At 40.7% G+C, this 12705-nt stretch overlaps 1 protein-coding gene across 1 annotated transcript; it reads left to right on the top strand.

Annotated features, from left to right (window-relative positions):
* The first annotated feature begins 177 nt into the window (after nt 1–177).
* On the top strand, nt 178–11161 carry mpi (mannose phosphate isomerase). Its single transcript, XM_005731454.1, has 8 exons — nt 178–220; nt 1286–1413; nt 3447–3647; nt 3921–4062; nt 4158–4337; nt 5892–6065; nt 7459–7667; nt 10125–11161. Exons 1-8 carry the CDS (start codon nt 205–207, stop codon nt 10341–10343), a joined length of 1269 nt encoding a protein of 422 aa, XP_005731511.1. The 5' UTR covers nt 178–204; the 3' UTR covers nt 10344–11161.
* The last annotated feature ends 1544 nt before the right edge of the window (nt 11162–12705 follow it).

Below are 12705 nucleotides of genomic sequence, written 5' to 3'. Positions count from 1 at the left end.
TTTACTTATTGTAAAAAGAACACACACACTCTCTATATATATCTATAGATATAGATATATCCATAGATATATATGTTTATATGTATATTGTTCTTGTTGTTTTATTTTCTTTCAATTGAATTATTCAAATTTCAAAAAAAAAAAAAAAAGCATCTGCCACGTCCGTCATGACGTCACCAGCAGCCGTCAGTCGACGTCGCAGACATGGAGGAAGTGAGAGGTGAGAGATTTACTCCTTTTAAACTGTCTGAAATGATCTCTTTTACAGATACATACTCAGCTAGCTAACAGCAGATGTTTGTTTACGCTGCGTGATGTCCGGTGCTGCTCGGTAATATGACGGGAGGCTCGGCGTTACCCGAAAAACCACCTCATTGTTTCAGCCGGCGTTTTGATTGCTTTACGTGTGGCTCACTGTCCTTTTCACTGTGCTGTTAGCACCTCAGCCACAAAGATGGAGTTTAGTATTTTTTCCCTACCGCATATAAAACCTTTACTTTCAGCTACATTTGTCTGAAACCGGCAAACAGAGCCTGCCAAACGTAAAGCTGCTTACTGTGTGTTTCTGTCCTGTGAAGGCTGCACCGTCAGCTGCCCGGTGTTCTGATTAAAAATGTACCCCCAGCAATCCGTTCCGCTTGTCTTACTGGTTTAGCGAAGCAGGTAGTTATTAGAAATCCAGTGAAGCTTGTTTAGTTCAAACTGTGATAAGACAGAAAGAGAGGTAATGAGGTAAAGATATATTATTTAAATCAATCAACTCAATAAAAAGTGTTATTAAATAAATTAACATCATATAAAAAGCCGAATATAACACAACAAAGAGTCTAATAAGTAAAACTATGAGGTGTAAGGTAGAGGCGATTTTCCTGTACCTACATAAATCTAATGCATTTTAATATTTTTATAGATGACTTTAACGCAGGTTTTTTCTGATGATTGGTATTGCATTATAAAGGATTACTGGATCGTGGGCACAAAAAACAATTATTACCATGAGCTTCTGATGATATTTAAAGATAGCTTGTTGTTTGAATGATCTTAGAGCAGTACAGCTATCACCATTAAAAGCTCGACATGGGTCTCACTGTGTGTGAAGATGGAAGCCTAATGTGTTATTGTCTCAGTTCTGCTGCTGATAAACTGGCTGCTGTGTGCATATGCACCTGTCAGTAGAACATTAAAGAGGCTCATACTAGAGTTTTGTAACTCACTGTAGGTTTTTGTTTTTTTTGTTTTTTGTAATATTTATACACTTATTGCACATTAAATGTTTCCTCCTCAGTGTTTCCCCTGACCTGTGCTGTGCAAAATTATGCATGGGGCAAGGTTGGACTGGACAGCGAGGTGGCCAAGCTGGTGATTGGCGGAGATGCACTTGCTGTCGTAGAGGCTGATAAACCTTATGCAGAGGTAAGGCCCAGAGATATTTGGGGTACCTGTTGGAGGGAGGGTAGTGAACATTTAACACTCAGTATTGAAAATGTACAAGCATGCATGTGATTCATTCTTAAAAGTTAAAGAAACTTAATGTTTTCAGGTTTTCTGAAAACCTGAGACCACTATGCTGGAACAGAGCTGGAAACTTGGTTTTCACTCTGGTTTTCTGGAATAGATTTGAATAGAATTGTAGGACTACCATTTCTTGAGATAGCTACGCTTGAGTCGTTTGAGCTTATTTACAGTTACTGTCAGCAATGAGGGATCTTTAACATTTGAATTTAGGTCTGTAGTCTTATGTTACCGTTAATGATACACAACTCCTCAGCCAAGCAAAAATAACGTAATCATTTTGGTTTTAAATGCAGTCGTGTCCTAGGCTGTCTTGGCACAGGCTCGGTGCTGTGCATGCCTTTAATAAGTCTGTCTTTATTTAGCCACAACAGCTTTGCAGTGTTTGTCATAAAGGTCATTAGTTCAGGTTACGATAGTGCTGATATTTTCACGTACTGTGGACCACATCCCTTGGTTGTACATATTTTCAGAAGGATGACTTTGATCAACACATTATGTGACATGTCTTTTTGTTTAACTGACTTTTGGTGTTTTATTTTGTTTTGTTCTTTTTAAGGGACTTCTCACCATAATTCTTCCCACAGCTGTTGCTTTTTTCCCCACAGACTTCCTGTTATAGTCACAGCCATTGCCCCCTGGTGGCTAGTAAAAATAACGCAGATTTAAGGTACCTAAGGCTTTACGTTTCAGACCTGGGCCTCTAATATGAATAAACATTCATGCAAAACTAGTTAACTGGCTAAATTATCCCAGGCATTCCCCTGCCCGTTCGCATAAAAGGGGTGGTCTTGGCACCACCTGACCAATCTAAAGGGGGCATTTCACGGGTTGTATGACTTTTCTTTTTTTTTTTTCACAGAAAATGATCCCTATCTGAGCCACCTACTGCAGAGATGTTATCAAATGGTTCTCACTGAGAACCAAGAACATATAAATATACTATATAAGTATGCAAGATATGCTGTAGAAAGTTATTAATCTGGTTATTTAGCAGTAAAAATAATCATTTTAATTCCAGTTATTTACACATTAGAGTCCATTTAAACTTTAAAGCTACACAGCTTGATAAACAAGATGTGGAAACCAATTCAGTTAGTCATGGATCAAAGTGAAATTAATTGTACTGGTTGAACAGGTATTCTCAGTGTGTTTTGTGTTCTAGAACCAGTGTAAAAAAGATTTAGAATCAAATTATAATCAAATCCAACTATATTTGATTTTCTAAATCTCTGAATCATTACATTCTGTGATATATTCCATACAACACACAGTTTGTGCTTCATTCAGTGGTTTTAGGCACAGCTTAACAAGCAATAGAAAACAAATTCCCCCAGCAGACAATCTATTAAACAACCATGCTGTGAATAAAAGACTCCATAAAAACGTCATTGATTCCAAATGGAAACTCTGGAAGTAGCCTGATTAAATATAAAAACACTATTCAGCCTTAGTGTGCTGTCAAATTTGATATGAAGTCAGGAAGTACAGTGTAGGTGTCTAGTTTTTGGATCATCTGTTTGCTCACTGACACGTGACTTTGATAGAGCTTGTCCTTTATTTACAAACTGGAATAGCGCTCTGATGCCGTAGATTACACTCTCATAGTTTGGATTCCTTCCTTTTCACTCACTATAAATGACCATGGTTTGGAGTATTGGATTAATTGGGTCCATGTATAATCACAGGCTTTTCTCTCAGTCAGCAAGACATCTGGGGCCTCTCATAGGTTTTTTAGAAAGTTTCAAGGCAGATAAAAAGAAAATAAGGAGAGCTACAAAACTGTGGTTTTTATTATTAAGATTTAGTAATTAGGAAATGTAAAGTGTGCCCACTTTTGGAACCTCTTGCTGCAACACCAACAGGAATATTTCTAAATAAAGTAAATAAAGTATGAGCTGTTATTCAGCTGAAAGCTGTGCTGTTTTCTCCAGCTGTGGATGGGCGCTCATCCAAAAGGTGACGCCCAGATTAAGGACAACAGGATCGCACAGACCACCCTGGGCCAGTGGATCGCCCACTTCCCTGCATGTCTGGGCTCAAAGGTGAAAGACACCTTCCAGGGTCAGCTGCCTTTCCTCTTCAAAGTTCTCTCGGTCAACACGGCTCTGTCAATACAAGCCCACCCCAACAAGGTGAGTACACGGACTCCCACACCTGCTCAGAGTTCAACTTCTGCTGAAGCTGGCTCATCATTGTGAACTGGCTGAAGTTTATGGGTGGAGGCAAATGTCAGCTGCTTTATTAAATGATTTATCAGGAGAAAGCATTACTCAAATCTACTCGTATAGCATGTAGTGATACTAAACTCCTTATATTTTCAAGTTTTTTAGGATCAAGGACATACTTTTTTCCTTTGTATGCGTATGAAAATGCATGGGTTTTTTTTTCTATAATGTTTTGGTCAGGAATTAGCCACTCGACTACACACTCAGTTTCCGGAGCACTACCCAGACACCAACCACAAACCGGAGATGGCCATTGCTCTCACCCGCTTCGAAGGCCTCTGTGGCTTCAGACCAGTGGAAGAGATCCTGGAATTTCTTGAAAGTGAGTTTTGGATTTTTTTGTGTCAAACCAAAAAACATGTACTCTGCTTCAAATGGTCATAAAACAAAATTAATCTGTGTGTGTTTATTTGTCAGAGGTCCCAGAGTTCCACACTCTGGTGGGTCACGGGGCAGCACAAGAGCTGCGGGGCGGCGTGGGAGATGCAGACCGTACGAGCCAGGCGCTGAAGAGGTGCTTCACCAGGATGATGGATTGGGAGAAGAAGGTGGTGGTAGAGAACCTCAACGAGCTGGTGAAAAGGGTCACGGAAGACGGTGAGAATTAATTTATTTAAATGATCGTCAACAGGTTTCATGATGTGTATGTAGATATGTGTCGTTTAACTATTACACATTTCTGAGGCAGTTTTAATGTAAATTACACAAAAATTTAATCAAGGCCACTGAAGGCAAAATAAATATTTTGAAAACAGTTTATTAAAAAGAGATTAATTTACAATTGTAGATTTTTTAAAAGATCTATACTATATTAAATGAAAAAAAAACATTGACATTGCAGAGTCAAAGTCTGATTTGCAGTATTTGTTTTTATAGCCAAGGATAATTTTTAAAACTAATCTCTTAATGCGCAATTTTAAATGTATGTTCTTGTATACACAGCTTACAGCTATCTAGTGTTATGTTTGTAGTTCTGGGTCTGTGAAGGTTCTCAGTCATCCATGTCATCGTAGTCTAAGGAGCTTGGAAAGAAAAGCGTCTGGACTTCTTTAGGTTGCTTGAAGACGTTTCACCTCTCATCCGAGAAGCTTCTTCAGTTCTAGGGTCAAATGGTGGAGAGTCCCAGGTTTAAACCCCGTGGGAGTATCCCCCCAAGGAGGGAAAAAGGGACCCTGGGCCATCTGACCTCAGGAAATCACATGATAGGGTGGGGCTAGGTTTCACAATGAGCTCACCCGAAACCCTGGTTGATGGTGACCCACACCTGTTTTCACACCTTGGCTCATGTGATTAGGTAAAGGATCATCAGGGGGTCCTTTTGTCCCTCTTTGCGGGGAAACTCCCACTGGGTTTAAATCTGGGACCATTTGACCTTAGAACTGAAGAAGCTTCTCGGATGAGAGGTGAAACGTCTTCAAGCAACTTAAAGAAGTCCAGATGCTTTTCTTTGCAAGCTCCTTAGACTTTGTAGTTCTGCCCACATTTTAACCACGACCTACATGTTGAAGATCGAATCTGTGTGTCAGATTGGAGTAATTACTAAAATTATAAAGGCTAAGAAACCTTTGTGTGATTCTGTTGTATACTGGCATTGGATAGGAAGGTTTCTCATTAGCTAGTGATGATATTTTTAATCTTGACTCCCTCAGGCAGTCTGGGCAGATGGCCGTCCCTCCCTGAGCCTGATTCTGCTGGAGGTTTCTTCCTGTTAAAGGGGAGTTTTTCTTTCCCACTGTTGCCACGTGCTTGCTCCTATGAGCAAGCATTTGACTTGAGGCATTTGATTTAGCACTACATAAACTGAATTGAATTGAAAAAGTATGTAAGACCTGAAAAAGTGCGGTATCCGCTAACGTGAAGCATTTACTAAAACATAATTGCTGAAGTATAAATAATGTTTTGAGGGTATTTGTGTTAGAATAAATAGCTACAGTGAAAGGGTAGGGTCCAGCTGTGATTGTGTTGCCCTGAGTTCACATCAGGGGAACGGTGCTGTGCGTTCACACCTAGCAGTGTTAGCATCTGGCAGCAAAGTCGACCATTCTGCAATTATTCAAAATTGACTTTAAAACACAGAGAAAAATAAGAGCTCAGTCTGATCTTATGTTTTGCTAACACAGTCCTACCTCGGGATGTTTGTGATCCTTGCAGCTGCAGCTGGAAAGGACACGTCAGGCATCAGTGGTGACCTGTTGCTCCGTCTCCACTCTCAGTACCCTGGAGACATTGGCTGCTTCTCAATCTACTTCCTCAATCATGTGGTCCTGAATCCAGGCCAGGCCATGTTCCTGGGAGCCAATGAGCCTCACGCTTACCTTTATGGAGGTCAGTAGATAGCATTTACATTTATAAGATTCTAGTACAATAAAGCTCCAGATTCAGTTGAGTGAGCGTGACTGAAACTGTTGACTTTCCAGCGTCGCTGCAGTTCTTCTGCATAACAGAGCAGCAGATACGGCTTTTAAGAGCTAGTATGGGATTATTTAGCAGCTTAGGCTTTTCTGTCTGAACGACCAATTTGACTATGCCAAGACTGGCTTCTGTCTGTCCACAAGACTCACTTCTCTACAGTATTGGTCAGAATTTTAGTCAAGCTTACAACACACTCATCACCTAATGGATCACATTTGTCATTTTACAGTCAATAACCTGTAAATTGTGAAGGTGAATAAACTGGATGAGCTATTATGTCATAGAAGCGCTAGGTCTTTAATCCCAATCATAAAAATGAACAATGTTTTTATCCATCTTCTGTTACTCTCAACGTCACGTCCACTGCATCTCTACCACAAATCTTAAAGTATAGATCATAAAGTCTCAAAACTGCAGGCCTCTGTAGTTTTGAGAAAATGCTACTCAAATATTGAACTACGTTCAGCTACAGATTAATACACAGGGAGTTTTTAAAGGAGGATTGTGCATTTTTATTATTTTACACTGAAGAACCCTGAAGTATACTAAAAAGCTTGTGACAGAGCAGAATATGTGTTGTTGTACAGTCAGAGATGTTTAAACTGGAATCTGTCCAACTAAATTATATCAAAGACTGCCACAGGAGTGAACTAATCAGTCTGCAGGTAGGGAAACACAAGACAGGACGTGGTCTGCCAGCAGCTAATGAACTTTCACAAAAAGTGGTGTTTGTCTGACAGTAAACAGTAAATGGTGTCTGTCTCTTGGGAGGAGGAGAAAATAGTAGGCAGAATAAATAATGTTTTGGGTGTCACTAACATAACCAAGTAGCCAACTCCAGTAAATTCTGTGTGTATTATTTGATTCCTTAGATGAGTTGATGTTAAATACATCGATTTAGTTATTTTCAGCAGATGACGTGGAAGCTAGTAAAACTGTCTCATCCACTGGGAGCAAACTGCAAAATGCTGAGAGCCAGCCTTTTTTTTTTTTTTTTTTTACCAGAAATGTCGAGCTTTGGTGTCATCTTCTTTGAAACATGAAGCATACACAAGAGCTTCTCTGTGAACTCAGCAGTCTGTGAAGCACTGATTTACCGCAGTGTCTTTTTTAGCAGCTGTCTCAGCAGAATAAAATGCAATCCGGCTATGAGATGTGTTGATGATGTGTTCAGCTCATCTTTATCTCTGGAAAATTGCCCTGTTCTGTTGTTCGCCCACATGAAAGCATCTGAATCTGTTTAACATTGCAGGATTTTCTGGGAATTGATTTTAATATTTGATTTTCTATTCATGCACCCATCTAGACTGTATTGAGTGCATGGCCTGCTCAGACAACACTGTGAGGGCCGGACTGACACCCAAATACATCGATGTTAACACGCTCTGTGAGATGCTGAACTACAGCCCCGCCCCCGCCTCCTCGAAAATCTTCCCGTGTCTTCAGGACCCCTCTGACCCCTGCGTGTCCATATACAACCCGCCCGTGCCAGACTTCACTGTCATGAGGATACAGGTTAGAAAATTGTATAGTTGATCTCATCTTTAAAATAAAACCTTGTCATTTGAGAAAAAAAACAACTAACTTTACGTGATATATTGACATTATATACAAATTAGACATAACACTGTGAGCGCTGCTAGTTAAAGTGAATAACGCAGATTGTCTCTTTATCAAGGCTTCTGTTAGTGGGTTTGATATATTGGGGAGATAGTGAACATTTTGTCCTCAAGGCTGTAAGTGAGTTTGAAAAGGAGTGATGGCTAGATACTGGGGTCAGAGGATCTCTGCAGCTCCTGTGGGCTGTTCCCCATCTGCAGTGGTCAGTATCTATCAAAAGTGGCCCAAAGAAAGAACAGTGCTGAATAAGCGACGGGGTCATGGACAACTAAGGCTCATTGATGCATGTGAGGAGTGAAGGCTGGCCCGTGTGGTCTGATCCAACAGATGAGTAACTGTAGCTCAAACTGCTGAAAAGGTTGATGCTGGTTCTCATAGAAAGACATCAGAATACACAGAGCATCACAGTTTGTTGTGTATGTGGCTGCATAACAGCAGACCGGTCAGGGTGTCCATGCTGATCTGCATCAGAAGTGGACCAAGGAGCAATGGAAGCAGTGGTCTGGTCTGATGAATCATGTTTTATTTTCTTTTACATCACGTGGATGGGCAGGTGTGTGTGAGTTGCTTACCTGGGGAACACCTGGCACCAGGATGCATAATGGGAAGAAGGCAAGCTGGTGGAGTGTGACACTTTGGGGAATGTTCTGCTGGGAAACCTTGGGTCCTGCCATCCATGTGGATGTTACTTTGATGTGTACAGCATTTGATAGAAACAGCATTCTCTGCTGACTGTGGCCTCTTTCAGCAGCATGATGCTCCCTGCCACAAAGCAAAAAATGGTTGGACCACAGCAATGAGTTTGAGGTGTTGACTTGGCCTCCAAATCCCCCAGATCTAAATCCAGTCATTCTGTGGGATGTGCTTGACAAAAGAATCCATGAAGGCCCCCTTTGCAACTTACAGGACTTAAAGGATATATTGCTAACATCTTGGTACAGATACAGCAGCACATTTTCAGAGGTCTAGTGGAGTTCATGCCTCGATGGGTCCGGGCTGTTTTGGCAGCAATACGGGGACCAACACAGAAGTTAGGCAGGTGGTCATAATGTTATATCTGATCAGTGTATATAATAACCAGTTGTTTTTTTGTTTTTAATTTTTCTTAGAATTTAGTTTAAAATTTAATATTTGGCATATTGTGTTTTGTGTTTTTAAAAAGTTAAACTTTTACTCTCAACCCATGTGCACTCTGAGTTGATATTATAGAAACCTTCCTTCCATCAGTCTGCCTTTGTGACGCTTTGACACGTAGTTTGTTGAACTGATAGAGTGCGAAAACAAATTTGAAAGAAATTAGAGTTTCTTCTATTTTCATGCATTTTCCAAAGTGGCTTTTATTATTTGAGTTTAGTTTTTGTAAAACTGCTTAGTTTCACTTTAGTTTTTACTAGTTTCAGTTTTCGTTTTGGGGGTTTGATTTAAGGAGTTGCAAATTAATCGTGCAATACAAACACAACACTTTTTGAAGGCAGCTGAGTCACAGTTATGTGACTCTAACAATCTGACCAAATTAACCCTTTCACGCATAGTGGTCACTACAGTGGACAGCTATGCAAAGGCTGTTTTCTTGTATTTGGGTCAGTGTTGATGGTATACTTGCACATAAACCAATACATTGGACACTGATGTGTCACTCCATACCCTGCCATCCACTGGTCGCTTAGTGTGACTATAGATGTATGATGTGTTTCATTGTAATTATTGTTATTTAACCCTGTCATGCATGAATTATGACAACCTCAATCAGGATTTTTATTCATCTTTTCATGCCTAAAGATGAAGGAAAAAGATCCTGATTGAGGTTGTCATAATTCATGCATGAAAGGTTTAGCAAAGATCAATGAATGCTCATGCTAAACTTCACTGATTTCAGGAAGTTAGGTCCCAATTACAGAGAGTAAAGTAAAAATAAGGAATCGCTTAAATCACCTTTCTTCCCCCCGTTGATGATCAGTCTTCTTAACCATATCTACATCCCTAAGTACAATGAGGTGCCGACATGTGACTGATTAGATGAGAAGCAGTTTAACATGTGTAGTTAACTGTCTGGTGAGTGTATATGTCGTCGTGTACAGTGTCATTTTACTTTTTCATGTGTCTAGATTTTATTTGATTCCAGTTCAGCAAAATGGTTTTTCATACCCACCTTTAGTTAATGATAAACCATTATTGATGTTATTACAACACCTGTGATTTTAATACTGTTAAAAATACACATCTTTGATTGACATCCAAACTGTCATTGGACTATTGCAAGCACCACCTTTAAACAGAAAGTCTCGAATGTTTTCTTTAGTTTTTTAATGTTTGTTTTAAATACCGACTCATTGTCACCCTTCCATCCTGCAGATCCCAGCCTCAGTGAAGCAGTACAATATTTCTCCAGTCGACAGCGCCAGCATCCTCCTGGTCATTGAAGGTGAAGCCACGGGAACCTCGCCTGCTGCTCTCTCCGACCTCACACTGACGCGGGGCAGCGTCCTGTTCGTCTCGGCCAACGAGAGCGTCTCTCTACACATCACCTCGCAGTCGGGGATGACCCTTTTTCGAGCCTGCTGCCTTCTGTAGTTGTGGGTCTGTGGTCGTTAAAGCTCATACTACCTGTTTGTTTGTATTTGTGATTTGAAGTGTCGAGGTTTGTCCTTGTGTTTTACCTGAGCTCGATGACTCGTGCACTTTTTACAAGATAGTATAGAAGCTAAAGGAGCCTCATCGGTACCTGCTGCTCCCCTTTAACCCCTAAAATGTAACATGTGCCCTCTCTGCCACCTCCAGCACTCTTCTCTAGCTTTAAACTCCAGTTTTAATCCAATGCTGATGGATTTAATTGGTTCTTACCCTTTTCGTGTGTGCAACTACTCATAAAACACAGAAGATCTGCACATCCAAAATTCTTTATAGGTGCTGGATAGAGGGCAGAATAAAAAGTAAAATATGTCTGTTTAGTTGCTGTTTTGGTGTTTAAGGTCCTTAGTTTGCTCAAAAATAGAAATCTGAACATCTGCCGTCCCAGGACAAGTGAAGAACATCCAACATGATTAAAAGTTTTCAATTAGCTGAAGGTGGATTGTAAAAATATTGGTGATAACTGGAAAAAAACATCAAGTACAGTTAATTTCTCAATTTTTTTCCTGCATGTTATTTTATACCCTGAATTATGAAGGTGACACACACTAGCTGTAATGAACTAAACAGCATTGTGGGGCTGATGTTTACTGTTGTACACTTCACCACCACTCAGTGCTTTGAACAGCCAGACAACCAACCTGTTAAGGACAACAAAGCACATCTGTTTTATATGCCAGCTACTGCGTTCCAGGATCAGTGTTGTCATTTTAACTTTAGCTCAAACTGGAGAATATCCACCTTTCAAACTTAATTTTAGGGAAAAAAAAAAGAAAGTAAAAGAAAAACATTAAAAAGTACAAAGTGTGATACTGAGATGCCTGTGCATGTTTTAGAGCAGTAGCACTCTCCAGAGCACCTTCTGTGATTACTATGTCAGTGCTACAAACCAATCACAGTGAAGCTAAGCCTGCTGAGTGTTACTGCTTCTGTTACCAGCGCATGTTTTACAGTCTGGAAACATCCCGTCAAAGTGGTGAAAACTCATGAGTATTAAAAATGAATGAATAAAAACAAATAAGAAGCGGGCATGAAGAGCCATTTCCATCTCTGTCCCATAAAGCATGACGATGTGGCAACCATGTAGGGGTGTAACAATTCTAAGACCGAAACCATGATACAAACGTCCACCATACTGTGTCATGTAGGTACTCTGGGATTCACGTAGAGCAGTTAAAGCATGCTAACTTTATGAAAGATGTAATAAAGATTGTTCAAGTAACAAGCAGGGACGCCTGCTATTTGTCGACTATACATAAAGTCCAGAAGTATTAGAAGTGCAGACTTTAATTAGATGCAAGTTAACTGTTGATTTGAAGAGTTTGTTCAGTCACCCATAACAGGTGGGAGTACCTCTCCCTGACAGGGCGTGATGTTCGACTTTTGTATGTGGGCTTATCTAACAAAACTAACAACCAGAGCACTGTGCAGGCATGTGGGCGTTAACCTGAAAAGAAAAAGTACTTCTGGTGTTTATGCTAACACTAGCCACACTCGGCCACACAAAAAGGCAGAACAGATTTCAGATTTTTGGTTACGCATTGTGCGAACAGTATTTGTATGGACAATGATTCATTCCCTTTAATGTTTCACACAAAACATGAAGTGAAGTGTTTGTACGTCTCTGCAGTCTATCTAACGAGACAGAGGAAAATTGTCAATTCTCTCCTGATGAAACTACAGTCAGAATGGATGGCATCATTACGGCTTACAACATGTCAGTGTACACATATGACCTTGGAGGGAGCCAGTGTGTGCATACATGTGTGTGTTTGTGTGAGAGAGAGCCTGGGCCTGGGGCCTGTGGGACATTGTCATGGAGGATGGGACGCTACCCACTGGTCATTGCTGCCTCAAGTGGGATGTGGGTACTTGATGGTCCAGGGAGTGCGGGTCGATGATTTGTTGTGGTTGCTTACCCGCTTCTTTGTGTGATTCCAGGCCGTTCTTGGGCATTTTGGGGGCTGGGGTCTTGTCCTCAGCTTGTGCTGGGATGGTTGGCATCTGGCCAGGTCAGCTCCCTGTTGCATCTGGTCCTCTGAGTCTCGTCCCTTTGGCGATGGGGGATAAATCTGTGGCCTCACTCTTCCTTCTACGGGGTTGAGCACACAGTTTTCCCTGGGTCGTGCGGTCTTAGGTCTTCAATACTCGTCTGCTCCTGGCTAACAGGGGATGTTGCTGCGAATTGTTGCCCTCATTATCAAGAACGTTTTGCATTGTGCTAATCTGGATGTATCAAAGAACTTTTGCACTGATTTGATTGATTGATTGGTCATTTATTTCAACATGTGAACAATATACAAGT

This window comes from Pundamilia nyererei, unplaced genomic scaffold (genome assembly GCF_000239375.1).
Source record: "Pundamilia nyererei isolate P.nyererei 1_Seehausen unplaced genomic scaffold, PunNye1.0 scaffold00043, whole genome shotgun sequence".
NCBI classification, from domain to species: Eukaryota; Metazoa; Chordata; class Actinopteri; order Cichliformes; family Cichlidae; genus Pundamilia; species Pundamilia nyererei.
The sequence above is the reverse complement of the archived record's forward strand: the minus strand, read 5'-3'. Positions and strand labels throughout refer to the sequence as shown.

Bases quoted from the DNA above. Each gene is read 5' to 3' on its own strand.
- mpi (XM_005731454.1), top strand. The intron at 1,414-3,446 runs GTAAGGCCCAGA...TGTTTTCTCCAG, and splicing joins CTGATAAACCTTATGCAGAG to CTGTGGATGGGCGCTCATCC. The intron at 3,648-3,920 runs GTGAGTACACGG...TGTTTTGGTCAG, and splicing joins TACAAGCCCACCCCAACAAG to GAATTAGCCACTCGACTACA.